This window comes from Arachis hypogaea, chromosome 18, assembly GCF_003086295.3.
Source record: "Arachis hypogaea cultivar Tifrunner chromosome 18, arahy.Tifrunner.gnm2.J5K5, whole genome shotgun sequence".
Classification (NCBI taxonomy): Eukaryota; Viridiplantae; Streptophyta; class Magnoliopsida; order Fabales; family Fabaceae; genus Arachis; species Arachis hypogaea.
In genome coordinates this window covers 128380238-128399521 of record NC_092053.1, presented here as the reverse complement: position 1 = coordinate 128399521, position 19284 = coordinate 128380238, and the positions used below count along the sequence as shown (strand labels likewise).

Here is a 19284-nt window from a genome sequence, read left to right as displayed (position 1 = left end):
AATAATCTTCAAATATAAACCAAATTCAACAAATTTTGAAAATCGAGGCAAAAGTTATGATCAGACAAAATTCACCAAAAATTCATTTTTACCCAAAAACCACATAACCTTAATTTTAACCAAACCTCAATCCAATACCAATCAATCACATTTCAACCATACCAAAAACAACCCAAAATTCATACCAAACACTACTTCAACCACTCAATTAATCTAAATAATTTAGTACTCACCTCATCCAAATCTAAAATTCAACCTAACATCACATCCCTTTTTTTAATACCACCATTCAAATTCTCAACATTAATCAATGCAAGCACCAATTCCTTTATTCCATTATTATCATCCAATCCATTCAATTTTCAACCACTTCACTCACTTACTTCCATTATGAACTATAATAACCAATAATCAAAATCATCACCAACACCCAAAACTATCATAACATTCATAATCAATATCAATCATCAATAATATCAACAATCACTACAATTCCTCATCAATTTTAATAATCATCAATCCCTCATCAATTACAATTAAATCACACATTTATCATCAAACTTCGTCATCATTAAATACCAACAATCACCATCAAACTCATATGCTCCTCATACCAAAACTCCATATCACCATCACCATCGTACAAGTTATCCCCAAACATCAAGATCACATACAATTAAGCATACACCCAAAGCATTCAATCCTATCTTAAGGGTCAACTAGCCTAAGTGTCCAGAAACATTACATATTACATAAAGGAAACCGAAATCATATCTTGGCCGATTTCTAATATGCTCAAACACCAAACTTGATTCTAATCAAGCTTCCACCAAACTCCAAACTATCAAAGCCACACCAAAACCCACCACCAACTCCAAAAACAAGCTTCATACATACAACATAACCATACATCAACAACTAAAGCTCATACTATACCAAACCACAAGGATAAAGAGGTTCTTTACCTTATCCAACGAGATTAGGGGTAAAATCCATTAATTACCTGCTACTAGAGATCACCTAAACAACCAAAACCATAAAATCTACTCAAAACCATAACCTCAAAAATGCAGAAATCTAGGGCATGAAACTGGGAAGTGAGACTCGGTTTCTTACCAGGTTTGCTTAGATAAAAACGTAGATCTTGATAAGAGCTTCGCGTGGCCACAAACGGCTCGTCAATCGGAGCTCCGGATCAAAAGTTATGACTTCCGGAAAATGGAGGTGAATAGTGCACTCTCTTCCTCCTCTCCTCTCTTCAAAACCGCGGCTCTCTCGTCAAAATGGGGGAGAATGGGCTGAAATGCTCATTAAATGAGCTTATATATGTTGAACCTTGGGTCCGGTTTGGGCCTGGTCTAACCCGTTAGCGTTTTTGGTCCGTTTGGCTCATTTTGGGCCAAAACCTTTAAGATTAGTGTCCAGTTTTCGATTCTAAATTATTTTTCTCCTTTCAAAACAATAAATTAATTTTCAAACTATTATTTTTCAAAATACGCGGTACTGGATAGTCTAGAGCCGGTACTACCAGCTTAAACGCCAGTACGGATTTTTATAAAAATCTTTTCAAAAAGGTACATTTTCCAACTCAGAAAAATTTACTGAAATCAAATTTCACATTTATATTTTCAAATTAAAACTTCTAAATTTTGAATCTATTCTGGGCACTAATATTATTTTATTAAAATGGTTTTACGTGAAAATACGGGTTCTTACATCCTCCCCTCCTTAAAAGATTTTCGCCCTTGAAAATCTGAGTTATGCAATATATCCCCATCACAGAGTCCTACCATGTCTACGTTCTCTCTCACCATCTCCTCCATTAAACAGTTCACTCGGATAGGCAGAAAATGAGCGGATTTGGTTAAGCGAACCACGATCATCCAAACCGCATCATAGCCCACTTCCACTAAGGAATCTCAAGAGGCTGTATCGTTCCTGACGGCTTCTAATGCTCTATCTTCGCCTTCTAACACGTCAAACACTTGGATGCCGCTGTAGCTACATCACCTTTCATCCCAGGCCACCAGAACATCTTCTTTAAGTTACAATACATCTTCGTGCTTTTGGGATGAACAGAAAATCCACTGTAGTGTGCCCCCGACAACAAGTATTGTCTCAAACTTCCGACATCCTGTGTGCAAACTCTCCCCTTATCTCTCCTTAATCTTTCACCCTCCTTAGCAAATTTTTCACGCCTCTTATCACCAACTGGTTGCAACAATTTCTGAAGCTTCAGCTCATCTTGCTGAGCCCTCTGAATCTCCGTCTTAATCGTGCTTGAAATCTGCAACTGGTTCAAACAAGTTCTTCCGGCAACCTCACCAATGTCCAGCTTAAAATCCACAAACTTATCCATTAGCTCCTCTTTCTTGATTCTTACCCAGGCAATTGTTAAAGATTTCCGACCCAATGCACCTGCGACCACCTTTGCCTTTCCAGGGTAATAACTTTGTTCAAAATTATAATCCTTTAGCAACTCCATCTGTCTTCTCCAACGCAATTTTAAGCTCTTTCTGATCAAAGACATACATGAGACTCTTATGATCAGAAAAGACGCTAAACGTCACTCCGCACAGGTGGTGCCTCCAAATCTCCGGTGTAAACACAATCGCCGCTAATTCCAGATCATGAGTTGAATAGTTCCCCTCATGCGGTCCCAGCTAACGCGATGCGTAAGCCACCATACTCTGGTGTTGCATCAACACGCAGCTTAAACCCTTCAGAGAAGCATCATAGTATACTTTGAACGGTTCATGCGGTTCCAACAAGATTAAAACAGGTGCTGAAGTTAACTTCTGCTTCAAAATTTGAAAACTCTCTGCACACTTTGACATCCAAACAAAGACACTTCTTTTCTTGTCAACTTAGTCATCGGTAGTGCAATTCAGGAAAACCCTTCAAAGAATCTCCGGTGATATCTGGCTAAACCCAAGAAGCTTCTGACTTCCGCTACCATTGTTGGTCTTTTTCATTCCATCACCGTCTCCATCTTAGAAGGATCTACGGTTATTCCTCCTTTTCTCACCACGTGACCAAAGAACTTCACTTCCTCATTCCAGAACTCACACGTTGACAACTTAGCGTATAACTTCCGTTGCGTCACTCTGATTATCGTCATTAAGAATCCAGAAATTTTCCTTAAACCAAATACCGATTTTGTAGTATTTGTCAAAATCTTTAAAACAACTTCAATCTAAATGAGTCCATTGTTAAAATCTTATCAAAAGAGTCAAAAACTTTTTATTTGTAAATCAATCATTTTAAGGCACGATTTTCCCAAATTCATTGAAACCCTTAAATCGAAATCTTTAAATTTGAATCCATTTTGATAAGTTAGATTTACAACCAAAATCACAAGCCAACAAAATCTTAGGACTCACTTTCCTTTTAAAATCGTAACATTTGATCAAAAGTTCAAATCCTAGTTTCAAAACCAAATCAGTTAAACCAAAGCTCCAAACCAGATTTGAAATCACTCTAAATCTTAAAACGGTAAAAATCATAGTTAAAAATCGCAAGGACGTTAGTCGGTATTCCTGTTGCTACTCGTGTTGAACCGTGACCATCGCCCACATAGGGAACCGCCAAGACTTCTAGTCATACCTGGTAACCATTCCGGCACGCCAACTCGGATCGTTCGTCATCACAAGTCCAAAATCCTCGGCTATCGCCGCTAAAATCCTCCTTTCCCCATGGTTTACTTCCAACAAAACTCTAAGCTCTTGAAATTCTAACGACGTCTTTACAAAAGATAGAACCAAACTAACCTCAGGTCCAGGCAATATAAGACTCAAAGCATACGCTTACCTCTCGTCGGAGGATCCGACCTCGTCACCTCACGTGCCTCCAAAGCAAACACACGGCCTGGTTGCTGACTCTTACTCACACCTCGGTTCCTCCCTCTACGGCAGTCCTTAGCAAGGTGCCCTGGTAATCCGCAAGTGTAGCATTGACCATCTCCCTTTGCCATGTGGAACTGAGCATTGTTGTTCTTTCTGAAATCCCCTTGACCTCGCAGATGTTGATGAGTATGTTCATTTCTTTTAAAATTCTGTCCCCTTAGTCCAAGATGATCATCACGCTCTCTACTAGTATTTCCTCCAGAAGTCTCCTTTGACGAGGCTACCATATTCACGTATTCTTCAACCACTCTTGCCTTGTTCACCAAATCAGAGAAAATACAAATCTCCATAGGAGCCACAACAGTCATGATGTCGTACTTCAAATCCCTTTGATACGTGATACACTTCCAACTTTCATAGGTTTTCGGGGCACCCTGACACGCCCTAGAGAACCTACAAAGTTTCTCAAATTTGCTGGTATAATCTGCCAAAGGCAAAGAACCATGCTTCAGCTGCATCAGTTCCATCTCCTTCGCTTCCCTTGCAGACTCAGGGAAGTACTTCTTGTAGAAGGCCGTTTGAAATACATCCCAAGGAACATCTGCATTCTGGAGCTGTAGCAAGTGGCATTTTGTTTGCCACCAATGCTGGGCCTCTTCCCGAAGTTGGTAAGCAGCAAACTCTACGTATTGGTTATGCGGGACATGTTGCGCTTGCAGTGCGCGTTCCATAGCTTGGAACCAGTTATCTGCTTCCGTGGGATTAGTTGAACCTCGAAAACTCGGAGGATGACCCTTGAGAAAGGTCGCCAAGGTCATCGGAGCACCTCCCGTGTTATCTCCGTTTCCTCCCGCATTCTCATTCGCATTTCCTACACCATTTTTGTTTCCGTTTTCGGCCGGTTGGCCTAACCTCTGCACAGCTTGCAGAGTCGCAGTAGCGGTAGCCCCCATGATGTTTGAAAAATTCGCCATTGCCGCCCTGAACTCGGCATGGTTATCGGTCGGTCGCTCATTCCTACTCTCTCTCTTCGTGAACGTGTACGACCTCGTCCGCGAGTAGCCATTAGGGTTCCTGTCTACACCAAACATTCGATATCAAGGTGATCAATCTCAATATCAAAGGTCTAGTGCTTCAATTAACCCAAAAAGGCACTCACAAACAAGCATGCTATGAGATATCAAGTAGATAACCTAAATAGCATGAAAGAAAAATGACCCAGAGTATGCAATGAAGCACAATCAGTCCATCCCTCAGGCTCACGAGGATGAACCACTCTGATACCACTAAATGTAACACCCCAATTACCCTAAGCTTTACCTCTAGCCATAAAGCAAAGGTTAATCAGAGGTTACAACAGTTCTAAGGCTTATACATATATATAAGCCTGATGAAGGATTAATAATCAAATTACAGAATTACAGAAGCGTGAGGCATTCACACGAAGCTAACGCATAAGAGACAATGTATAGGTGTAAGAGAATATAAGTTATATAAATATAAGAGTATAATAATCATAGAGAACTAGCTGCAGCTTGCGGAGTTTAAGCCGACTAGTTACAAATAGAGATATACAGAGTTTTAGAATTAAAACAGCTTATACAACCTATCTCTCAAGTAAGCCTCTAAGGCCATAAAGATAAAACACAAAAAGATGAGAGAGTAACTATAACAAAGTAAAATAAATTAAACCAAGGAGGAACCATACTCCGCTTTGTCACTATATCCGCAATCTCACCGAAGTAGATTACGACCTGCATTTGAAAAACAACAACAAAGTATGGAATGAGAACAGGAGGTTCTTAGTATGGTAACAGTGCCCAATGATGTAAGATGTAAGGCTCCGGGACGCCGAAGGAAATCCTAGAACTCCACATCACATACGGATAATCAAGCTTAGAACAAAATAAATAAAAGAACTTAAATCATAAATCAGGGTTGTCTAAACCTAGGGGAATTCTAACTAATACTTTTCACACCGCTGTATCCCACAGCCATCGTCAACCTAACTTCTGTGCGATCCCATCGCCACCGCTTACCTAACCTCCTCAGCACCAGACAATCACAATATAAATGCAAGCAAGTAGAACACAAGTAGAAGCATATAGAGCAAGTAGTTCAAGTAAGCAAATAGGCATGTTATTCATTTAAGCATACAATTACAAGTCGCCAAAGCATACAAATAGATAGAAAATGCACATGATGAATGTCTATCTTAATGGCTCGTGATATCACTTATCGGTCCATAAATGCCAACCCAACACATCCTTTCGGATGTCGCTTTTTTGCTGGGCACACACTATTCACCCACAGATATAGTTCTGGGAACACTTGCATGCATAACCCAAGGATATAGTGCCTGGCACACTCTTGTAGCAGAAAAGATTATCAATCATAATTCAATCCCAGAGACATAATACCCTGCACACTATCATACTTAACCCAAGGATATAGTGCTTGGCACAATCTCATTATTCAACAAGATCATCATTCCTCTTTGAGTCTTCAACTCATCATAACCATCATCAATTCATCACTTCCATTCCGAGCTCATTAGTTCATCAATTTCCTAAGTCATTGTCAACAATCACCATATGCACCACTCTTCATTCTCTCTCAACTAACTCATCCGCAATACACCAGAAACCTAAACCTCCATTTGCTAACTTTTCAAAAAAAAAACCCAACTTAAACCCCTAGGACCTTTCCCATATTTCAATGCTCTAAAATAAGCCCAAGAGTCTTAAAATGGTGTTATAGAAGCTTACAACCTTGTCGGAAAGGTGAAATAGTTGAAAAAAAAATAAAATTTGAGAAACAGGGCGTGTGCGTCCGCACAGGGGTGTGCGTGCGCACGCCCAGGAAGATTTTGAAAGTGTGCGTACGCACACAGGTACTAAAATTTATAAAGTCTGTTCACTCGCACAAGCTGTGCGAGTGCCCCTAACAAACGTCCCTTCCCGACTTGTGCATGCGCACAGGGCTGTGCGTCCACACAGGTCGTAATTCTTCATTGATGTGCGCACGCAAAACCTATGCTAGTGCTGCTACCAGAGCCCTTTCCCCTGCCTGCGCGTACGCACAGATCTGTGCGTCTGCACAGAATAATATTTTCGTAGATTGTGCGTGCGCACATATCAGAAACCCTGAAATTCTGCAACTTTGCAAAATTTCATATTTTTAACACCAACTTTGAATGATCATAACTTCCTCTACAAAATCCCAAATTTTGCAAACTTTAAATCATATCGAAGGGTTCTCAATAATCTTCAAATATAAACCAAATTCAACAAATTTTGAAAATCGAGGCAAAAGTTATGATCAGACAAAGTTCACCAAAAATCCAATTTTACCCAAAAACCACATAACCTCAATTTTGACCAAACCTCAATCCAATACCAATCACTCACATTTCAACCATACCAAAAACAACCCACAATTCATACCAAACACTACTTCAACCACTCAATCAATCTAAATCATTTAATACTCACCTCATCCAAATCTAAAATTCAACCTAACATCACATCCCTTTTTCTTAATACCACCATTCAAATTCTCAACATTAATCAATACAAGCACCAATTCCTTTATTCCATTATTATCATCCAATCCATTCAATTTTCAACTACTTCACTCACTTACTTCCATCATGAACCACAGTAACCAATAATCAAAATCATCACCAACACCCTAAACCATCATAACATTCATAATCAATATCAATCATCAATAATATCAACAATCACTACAATTCCTCATCAATTTCAATAATCATCAATCCCTCATCAATTACAATTAAATCACACATTTATCATCAAACTTCATCATCATTAAATACCAACAATCACCATCAAACTCATATACTCCTCATACCAAAACTCCATATCACCATCACCATCATACAAGTTATTGCCAAACATCAAGATCACATACAATTAAGCATACACCCAAAGCATTCAATCCTATCTTAAGGGTCAACTAGCCTAAATGTCTAGAAACATTACATATTACATAAAGAAAACCGAAACCATACCTTGGCCGATTTCCAATATGCTCAAACACCAAACTTGATTCCAATCAAGCTTCCACCAAGCTCCAAACCATCAAAGCCACACCAAAAGCCACCACCAACTCCAAAAACAAGCTTCATACATACAACATAACCATACATCAATTAACTAAAGCTCATATTATATCAAACCACAAGGATAAAGAAGTTTCTTACCCTATTCAATGAGACTAAGGATAAAATCCATCAATTACCCGCTACTAAAGATCACCTAAACAACCAAAACCACAAAATCTACTTAAAACCATAACTTCAAAAATGCAGAAATCTAGGGCATGAAACTGGAAAGTGAGATATGGTTTCTTACCAGATTTGCTTAGATAGAAATGTAGAGCTCGACAAGAGCTTCGCATGGCCGCAAACGGCTTGTCAATCGGAGCTCCGCATCAAAAGCTATGGCTTCCGGAAGGTGGAGGTGAATAATGCACTCTCTTCCTCCTCTCCTCCTCCTCTCCTCTCTTCAAAACCGCGGCTCTCTCATCAAAATGGGGAAGAATGGGCTGAAATGTTCATTAAATGAGCTTATATATGTTGGACCTTGGGCTCAGTTTGGGCTCGGTCCAATGCGTTAGCATTTTTGGTCCGTTTGGCCCACTTTGGGACAAAACCTTTAAGATTAGTGTCCGGTTTTTTATTCTAAATTATTTTTCTCCTTTCAAAATAATAAATTGATTTTCAAACTAATATTTTCCAAAATACGCGGTACTGGACAGTCTAGAGCCGATACTGCCAGCTTAAGCGCCAATACGCATTTTTACAAAAATCTTTTTGAAAAGGTACATTTTCCAATTCAGAAAATTTTACTGAAATCAAATTTCACATTTATATTTTCAAATTAAAACTTCTAAATTTTGAATCTATTCCGGGAACTAAAATTATTTTATTAAAACGGTTTTACGTGAATACGTGGGTTCTTACAAGATGCATGATAAGGTTGAGAGTAATAAGGAGCTCTATGACTCTTTGGATGAATACAACTTTCACATTTAATTAAGGAAGAATTAATATTCTTAAACAAACTTGGAAACAAATGTTTGAGATATGGAAAACTAGGGTGTCCTAGTCTATTGTGCCAGAGCATTATTTGGTCCTTTATAGGCATAGAACTTATACCACTAAATTCTTTAGCTATTTTATCCTCCGAAATATCCTAAAAATGATAAAGCCCATCCATCATCTTAGCATTGCCAATCATCTTTTCCGAGGTCCGGTCCTGAAAAATATCATGAGTGTCAAAGAATGTCACAGCACAATTGGAATCCTTGCAGATTTTACTAATAGAGAGGAGATTACAAGAAAGCTTTGATACATGTAGGACATTTTTTAGGTCAATATTTTTGGACAGTTTAATAGTACCTTTTTCAGCAATAGATAAAAGACTACCATTAGCAACTCTAATTTTCTCATTTTCAAAGCAAGGAGAATAACTTTTAAATAAAAGGGAGAGGCTGGTCATATGGTCAGATGCACCTGAATCAACAATCCATGGTGCATTCAAGTTTGAGGTACAGTTAAGGGACATAGAAATACTAAAATTACCTGTTTGAGTCAAAGAACTACTAGGAGTACTAGACACAGAACTGGAATTTAACAGCTTTATGAGCTGCTCAACCTGTTCCTTACTCAATGATGATTTTTCAACCTCATGAGCAATTAGGGTAGAGCGTATTTTGGGACCAGGTTTGCTGCCTTTAAGATGTGCTGGTTTTTCATGAATCTTCCAGCAGGTTTCTCGAGTGTGATGAGGTTTATTGCAGTGGTCACACCAAAAATGGGAGGGGTGCTTCTGATTTGATGAACTTTTAAGTGCAGCAGGTACCACTAAGAGTGCATTAGACTCCAAAGAAGTCTGTTCAGTCTTGCCTTTTCCCATCATCACAGCTCTACGAGTTTCCTCTCTTCTAACTTCAGCAAATACTTCTCTAATTAAGGGTAGGATTGCTCTTCCAATAATTCTGCCACAAATTTCATCTAGCTCCACGTTGAGGCCTGCAAAAAACTAGAATATCCTCCTTTCTTTCACTGTTTGTTGGTGGTGTTTGGCATTAGCGGATGAATTTCACTTGTAGTTATTGAAGTGGTCAAGATCCTGCCACACCCGCTTCAATGTGTGAAAATATTTGGTGACATTGTCACTCTCTTGTTGAATTTCTCTAGTTTTTAGAGTAAGTTCATAAATTTGGAATTTATTCCCAAGATCAGAGTACATCTCCTTGACACTATCCCACAATTCTTTGGCAGTGGTATAGTATATGTAGTTACTACTAATATCCTCCTTCATTGAGTTCACCAGCCATGTCATCACCGTAGAATTTGTGGTATCCCACACATTATATTGTGGGTCAGTGATGTTAGGCTGACTTCGCTCACCGGTGAGATATCCAATCTTTCTTCTTCCACGGATATACATCTGAATTGATTGAGACCACCTAAGGTAGTTTGACCCATTGAGTCAAAATGTGGTGATCTGAACTGAATGGGAGTCACCACTAACTAGTACCCGTTGCTCAGATTTTAAATCTGATGGAGTAGGAGTGGTGTTCTCCTTCTGTTCAGGATTAATGACTGAGAAACTGTCAACCATAGCTATAAATCAGAGGCACAGTGCAGAGATCCTGCTCTGATACCAAGTTGAAGTGTTTGAATATATTATATTATCAAATGTACAGGGAATCAGCCTCTTTATAGGGGAATTATAGAGATAGAAATAACTATAAAATAGGAAAGAAAGGAAAAATATTAGCCTAAAATAAAAGAAAGATTTATAATCATAAAATCCCTAAAATTAATCTAAACCAAAAAAGGAAAAAATTTATAATTAATTCTATTTACATAAAAAAATTCATGAAAGGAATTAGGAATCTGATTTTGATTTGATCTAGTCAACAGCAACAACATCAAATAAGAAGAATTAACAGAAATATGTGTGAATTATATGGACGGTGAAGATAAGACAATAATTTTATTTTTGAGTAAGGGAGACTCCTCAAGATGTATGATATTTTCTGCATGCCTTTTGTGACTCCATTTTCTGCTATATACGACTCACTCCACTAGGTGGTTACATAACTAGCTTTTGCTATTGTCTCAAGCATTATTCTCCTGCTATGCATTCCTTTAAGCTTCGTAGTAAGGGTGTTCATGGTGCGGTTTGGATCGATTTTGAGTAAAAAAATTTATCCGATTCAAACACTAATTTTACTTGCGGTGCAGTTTGGATTAGATGACTTTTTAAAAAAAATCTGATCCGATTCGATCCAATTTCAAGCGGTTTGGATTTGATTGGATTTGCGGTTTGGTAAATTAAAAAAATTAAACATATATAACAAGTCTAAATCAACAAATTTTAAATAACCAACAATGACATAACAAGTCTCAACAGCATCTTAAAAATCAACAATAACATAAGAATAGAAATAAAATTATAGGTTAGTTAAAATAAATAAATAAATAAATTACATTTTGAACATAAAATATTTATTAAATAATAATAATATATAAATAATATAAAAATATATAACAAATTGAACATGTTATAAGTATAATTGTAAATATAATAATAAAATAATAACATTATAGTACATTGTGCGGTTTGGATTGGATTAGATCGGTTATGAAAAGTATCCGAAATCCGATCCGATCCAGCGGTTTATAAAAAATAGAATCCAATTGAATCCAAATTAGTGCGATTTTAATCGGTTTTCAATTTAGATTGAATTGGATGAGCGGTTTAATTTAAATCGATTTGGATTTGAACACCTCTACTTCGTAGTCCTTCGTCTAAACTGATTGCCTTCTTCTTCTTTTGTTCTTCTCCTGCGGTCTTGAATTACTTGGCCCAATCACCCCTTCATCATCTATAGTTTTTTTCATTGGGTTAGGATTGGTACTTGAGCTCGTATCAAGCCTCTTTTCTAACTTGACTATTACCCAATTCTGATAAACCAGACTAGATCAGAACTCTCTTGTACAAATGTGATTTGGATTATTAGTTTTGTTCTAGAAGCAGTCTCTTGCACTATTCCAGATACAATAAATAAGCCATAAACATTCATTTTGTGGATTTCCTGTTTTGTTAGTTGTTATTGGAATTTGAGGTTGAGGTCCTCCAGTTCTAGCCCCAACATGTTTCATGTTACTAGTAGTTAATTGATATGACGATCTCAACTACTACTCCCTATGCTCCAGTTTTAGTGATGGCTCCCTATGTTCCTTCATCACTTTTTGGTGAAATTTCATTAATATTATCTTGTCCAATCTCTTTAGCATTAGTCTCACTCTCTCTCTTAACTTTATACTTTGTCTTAATCATTTCTATGTGATTGTCTATGTGGTAGTAAATAATGAGACCAAAAAGAAATGAAAGAGGTTTCTAGAGCTATTGTAAGATGACTTAGGTGACTGTGCTATTGAAGGGTGGAACTTTATCTCTGATCTCAGCAAAAAATAGATATTCTAGTTTAAAATCTTTTTTATATTTGTGATAGTATAATTTTTTTAATAATGAATATTTTTTGAGATTGATTTATCTTATAATAAATAATTTTGGGAATTAATTTGTCTAACAATAATATTTTGAAGGACCAAATTGACTGTAATTTGTCTAGAGATTAATTTGTCTTTTTCGTATATGTGACACTTAACGTAATAACGTCTGACACGATAACTATGCAAGATAGTTCTGTTATTAGGAGTTGATGGAACAAAGTGAACTAAAAACTAATATGATCTACAGAGTTAAATATTAAAGACTAGCGAATTAATTAATTTTAGTTGAAAACTAAAGTATCTAATTTAAAATTTTTTAAAAACCAAAATATATAAATAAATACTTTATATTAAATAAGAAAATTCTCTTACAATTTTATTAGATTTTGTTTAGGCATATATAAAAGGTTTTATATCCTTCTTTCTCATATTATTGATTGGCACCGGATCAACAATTAAAGCTTGAATGCATTCCTTCATTTTTCCTTCAGCATGAGTGTAGCAATCTTCATCTTTGTACATCACATCAATAAATCGTGCCATGTTCAGAACACGCGAAATAACATTGGAACTTTGGTTGGCTTGAGGCATTCCTCATTTATATCCTTCCAAGCATCTGTAACTCCCTTTTGCAATTCTTGAATGGCTTCTTCTTTAGATACACCACAATCTCTCATATAGCATTCTATTATTGAGGCAACATGTTCTCTTTCTTGTTCAAACTATTCAATGAGATTTAGTTTTTAAAATAACTTTCACATGACTAAATAATAAGGAAAAAATTCAGAAAAAAAAATTATACATTAAAATTCAATTATAATATAAATTGAACTTTCAAAAATACAATATGCACACAAAAGTCAGCACCATATATTTATTTTTGTATAACAAAAATATTTGAAAGACAATAAAAATCAATTTAACATAGTTCAAAATTTTTTTTATTATTTTATATTTTTTAATTATGGTTAAAATAAATGGATAATTTTAAATATAATAAGTATGTAATTATAAATGCATATATAAAATTTTAGATGTTAAATTAAATAAAATAATTTTAAATTATTGTCTTTCTAGTATTATTTTTAGTATAAATATATATATTTTTAAAATTTATTTTTAATGTATATTTTATATTTTAATATATATTTTATATATACGAATAACTAATTATTATTATATATATATATATACCTAATATGATAGTTAAACTTGTATGTTGTGTTTGTATATTGCACATAAATATACCTCATTAGAGACAATGTCATCCATGAACCTGCAAATAATTGTGGAAGCTGTAACAATTTTGGGTTTACTTGTTACCCATTTGAAGATGTCTTCTATGGCGATATCTCCCATGCCAATGTAAGAACTTGTCACGAGGAATGAATAAGCAGATGATAATGTTGATATCTGTAAGTGTTCTGCTATTGTTGGTATATATTTGTTATTCAACCATTTGGCTTCAGTCATATAGGCCTGGATTGTCTTTTGAAGCTGCCATTCCACATGTATTATATAACAAAATTATTATTGTTAATTTTTTACGGTATTTTTTAACTCAACAAATTTAAAATAAGTGAATTAACCATTTAATTAAGACAAAATTTAAATTTATTTTAATATTTATTTATGCAGACAAATAAATTAACCATTCAATCAATCTAATTTTATTATGAATTTAATTATTTTTAGTAAGGATGAAACTAAATGAACTAAAGAAATTCATGAAGTATTTAGAATAATGTACAATTGTAGTGTGAAATGTGTCAATTTAATATTTCAATTTGTCAGGCCATATGAAATTTCAGTTTCAAGTCTTATTATATATTACTAATGTATAAAAAAAAATTAAAAGATTGAATTTCAATTCTTGAATTTTGGATTTTTTTAATGTCAAAGAATTATTAACTGGAGTTAGGGTCATAATTTTTAAAAAAATTTAAAATTTCTATAATTATATGATAATACATTTAATTTTAAAATTGAGTTATTAGTTTAATGATTAATTAAAATATTTTTTTGTCTTATGACCTGGACTCAAATTCTAATTATTACATTTTAAATATTAATAATATATTATATTTTTAGGCTAACTATTTTGATCAATAAATCTTTTTTAATTGTTCCTTTAATTTTATTCTTTATTTTTTCATTAGTAATTTATTTTGATGAATTCTTTTTCTTTAATTGTTCTTTCTATCTTTTTAATTTTTTTCTTAACTTTTAAATCTATTTATTTATTTTTTATGATATTAAAATAATAATATATTAAATAAATTATATATTAGTATGAATATTTTGCATATTTTATTTATTAATTTATTTTAAATGTATATATAAAAAATATCAGAATAACTAATCTATATTGTTCATGTTATATTTTTTATAATAATAAAGGATAAAAATTAAAATTTTAGTTATTATAAATGATATCAAACATAAAGTTATTATTTTTAGTAGAATTTTTTATTTTAATATAACACTTATTAATAATATTTTATTAAAAATAATAATAATAAATAATATTATCAATTATATAATATAATATTTAATTATATAAATATTTAAATTTTGGCCTCTTCTTCAAAAGATTTTTAGATTCGCTCTGACTGGAGTTTGGCTCTAAGAGATGCATGTCAATGGAATAAATTTGATCGGTCCAATGATATATATCTCATATATCTTGCAAATGTTATCAAATTTAAAATGAATAATACTTGTTATTTTTATTGGGAAATGGATCTTTTTAATTTTTTTTAATAATTGAGAGAGTAAAGTGTAATCTTTTAACATTAATTTTATAAGTAGGATAAAAAATAAATATAAAAAAAAATAATAAAAAATTAAAGATCACACTTTACACTTTTAATTTTTTTAATAATTGAAAGGATCCCCATTATTTTACAGAATTGGATGGATGCAATATATTGAAATGGATTCAAGTTGAATATAATATATTTTTAAGAGGTTAAAAAAAAGGGTCTTACTTCTTTAATGGAATATTTAATGCAATATCCTCTTCCTTGTTTTTCAAGTTCTCGTTCTACTTCTTCAAAAATTTTGATGAGAGACTCATAAATTAATTTCATGTATTCTGGAAGATCATCCAAGGAGCTAATATCCCACCTGTAATGTATCCCACCATCAAAAAACTTTAGAAGTTAGAAAAGTTTGATAGTTCACTATCAATATCCACAATTTTTGTGACCATTAATTCCAAATTAACTTTCAAATTTTAAAATTAATAAAGACATGATATTTTCATTAAAAACTCAAATTTTGAACATTCTATGAACTTTCCATTCAATTCCTTCAATTTTATTTTCTCTTCCAATATTTGAGTTTTGTACTACCATCAATTAGTTGGACTCAAAATATCAGCTACCTGGCATAAAAAAAATTAGTATCTATTTAGGATAAAGTATATTTTTTATTTTTAAAATTTGACAAAAATTTTAAAAATATCCCTAAATTTTATTTTGATTCAGTTTTGTCCTAAGTTTTTAATTTACATTAAATATATTTTTTACGGTTAAATTTTTAAAAAATTTAAAACAAATCTAACAATAATGCATAAAAATTTAAAACTTTTATTAAACTTTAGGAACAAAAATAATACTTTACCCATCTATTTATAATTTTTAACCAACCTTTCAATTGCCTCCGTGAAAAGTTTTAATTCAGCTATAGTTCCATAGGCATCATATGTATCATCAATAATTGATATAAGAGCAATCAATTTTATCAGAATTTTCCTAGCTTGAGAATATTGAGGTTCAAAATAAACCGCCAAAATCCAGTTACAACATTCTACAATTCTATCTCGAGCATATAGTAGTTTTACAGCAACATTAAGCTCCTTCCACCACCTAAAATTAAAGGACAAACACACAATAACAATGTTATAATAATTATGGTGTGGTTAGTTAAATAAATAAGTTTAACTTTGATAATGCTAGAGAGATAATAACTCAAAATTATTTTATTTAACTTAACATTTATAATTTTATACCTATAACATCTATAATAACACTATTATTATATCAAATATTACTTAATTACTTTGGCAGTAATTAAGGAATGTAAAAAAAAGTGATAGTTAATGTTAGAAAGATAAAAAAGAACAGTAAAAAAAGATTTGTATATATTTAAGTTATAAAATAATACAATATAAAAAAGTATTAATAGGTGCTAAAAAATTGAAATAATAAAGACATAATATTTAGATAACTTCGAATATGCTAAATAATTCTAATCAGTGTTAATTAATCTTAATATATTCTAACAATTAAGAAATACAAAATGAGAAAACTTCGAATTTATTTTCTATTGTCTCCTAAATATTTTTATAAAACATATCAACAGTTAATTTATACTATAAACATCTAACAAAAATAAAATAAACTAACTAATAAAAAACAGAGTACCCAATAGAAGCAACAAAAAGAATAGAGAGATTTTTTGTGAACTGTAGTGCACTTCTAACAAAAACTTAATCTGCTCAATAACAAAAAAGTCCAACAACACTTAACAATAGAAAACATTCATTATATAACACCTACTAATTACAACTGCTTAAAACTATTTTACAGTTAAACAGACTACCAAAGAATAGCCTTTACTTATCGAGTTCCTCAATCTTGCTCTCTTCATATATGGTGTTAATACTAACACTCGTATTTGGATTTTGGATCCTCTAAAGTTTGAATTTCACTTTAGAGAGTAAAGTGTGATTTCTTATCATTGATTTTATAGGTGGGACTAATAATAAATATGAAAGAGAAACTATTCAAGGGTAGAAGATCACACTTTACTCTCTAAAGTGAAATTCAAACTTTAGAGGATCCAAATCCCTAACACTCAATATATATCTAAACCAAACATTTTGATTTTTAAACTTTTGTAGAAGAGTATAAACATTTAACCAAGATGACTATTTTGATAGGAATTTGAAAACTTATTTAACAAAGTAGAATGGTTTTGTGGTTAAATTAAAGAGCTTACTTGCAAATATTGCCAACTTCTTTTCGATGCAAGGTTTGTAGGAAATTAAAATCTAATTTTGCAAGAACGAGGAGAGTGGGATTATGGGTTGGATCTTCTTCATATATTGAAATAAAACGGCGTGCCTCCAATCTTGGCAAACCTTGGTGGAAAGGTTGACCTAAACTATACTTGACTTGTGCTGCAAGAGAAGGCTTCAATTGGGTGGCAATGGATTTAAGTTGAGTGGAAGTGAATGCAAAAGCTTCATCTAATATCTCTTCTCCATGAATTCTGAGATGACATGCTTCATACAACTCTAGTAATCCTTCCACATTCTTCACAAGTTTTTCACTAAAGTTTCCACTCTCATTATCCTTGTATTTGTTGAACACATCTAGATATTGTACAAAAATTAAACTAAGGTTATTTAAAGCCAAAATATAAAAGTAACTTAAAAAGAATAGGAATAAGGTATATACTTGGTGAAACGTGATATCCTTGTTGCCTTAATAACCTAAAAAGCAAAGCAAGTAAATGGAGGTTATCATCAACAATTATTATTTCTCCATTTTTCGTATAATTCTTGTGAATTTGTTGCAGCACTTCATCAATCTCGCTTTCAAAGTGATAATGAATCCCCAAATGACATATTAAATCAATCAAGTCAACTATTTCTTCAATAGCCTTTGAGGCGTCAATAAGCATTTTGACAACTTCTTTCTTCAGTTTTTCAATTTGTGCCTTCGTTTCATCATCAAATTCCTGCATTACATCCATATAAAAAATATATCAGTTGATTGTTATTGCATTTGCATGCATGTATAAGCAACAATATAGAGAGATATATACCATGGATTGTGAAGCATATTGAAGGAAATAATCCTTCCAAATACTTGGATGATAATTTGCAGTGTTTCGATCACGCATGTTGAATTTTGCATCAGGGTTGAAGCAATCAAGTACTGAAGTGTTAGTACTACACATCCTTTATTTCTTTATCAATATTGGATTCTATGTTATAATTTCTATCATGCCTACTCATATATAGGAAAAATCTGTGGTACAGAGAGAAAAACGGATATATACCCACCGACAAACGTTTGGTTATTAGAATAAAATAAAAGAAAAGTCTAGGGACCAACAACTTTATCAAATTATAGCCAGCATGTAACCAGTAAAGAAAAGTGAACCATTGGATGAAATTTCACACCAATTTTATACCATTAAAATTATCATTGATGGATATTTGATGGCTACAAATCATAAAAATTGTTGATTCCCTAGCATTCTTTATAAATAAAATATGATACTAAAAATAAAACATAATAGATTACGATATAAAATTTAGTATTTTTATATTTTGTTTTGTGATAAATTAAAATAAATTATAAAAATTTAATTTATTTTTATTTTTTTATTATAAAAAATTTAGAAAAAAAAATATAACGATAAAAAAGGGATGGGGGCAATCCATGATTAATGATAATGACAATCGGTGACTAATAAAAAGCATATGTATTGTTTCAGGACAATTATAGATTTATAGCATATAGATGTATACATACAGGCATATAGATATTCTTTTTAATTGGATATAAAAGTGACATGTGGATTTATGCTGGTAGTTGGGGAAACAGTTTGATCATCTTTGAGCAGCTTGCAGGGCTGGTTTATATAGTTCCATAGAGAAGCTAAGCTGGTGGAAAGAAATATCATAAATGGGCTGGACCGTTATTTTATTATTGAAATATTGTGAGTGAGTTTCATCACTTAAATCAAAATGCTGTTGGACATCACTTATTTTTTTTTATCATAATAAGTGATGCTATGCACATCACTTTTTTACCTTTTTTTTTTTGTCATATGTATTTATATTTATGAATATAAAAA

The 19284-nt window shown here is 32.9% G+C and overlaps 1 protein-coding gene and 1 pseudogene across 1 annotated transcript; both read right to left on the bottom strand.

Moving 5' to 3' along the window:
* Positions 1-9976: 9976 nt before the first annotated feature.
* Positions 9977-10501, bottom strand: LOC140181480 (uncharacterized). The gene is made up of 2 exons (XM_072225089.1): positions 10418-10501; positions 9977-10327 (listed from the first exon to the last, which is right to left on the bottom strand). The coding sequence occupies exons 1-2, from the start codon at positions 10499-10501 to the stop codon at positions 9977-9979; spliced, it is 435 nt and encodes a 144-aa protein (XP_072081190.1).
* Positions 10502-12736: 2235 nt separating this feature from the next.
* Positions 12737-18418, bottom strand: LOC112770649 ((-)-germacrene D synthase-like; annotated as a pseudogene).
* Between the last annotated feature and the right edge of the window lie 866 nt (positions 18419-19284).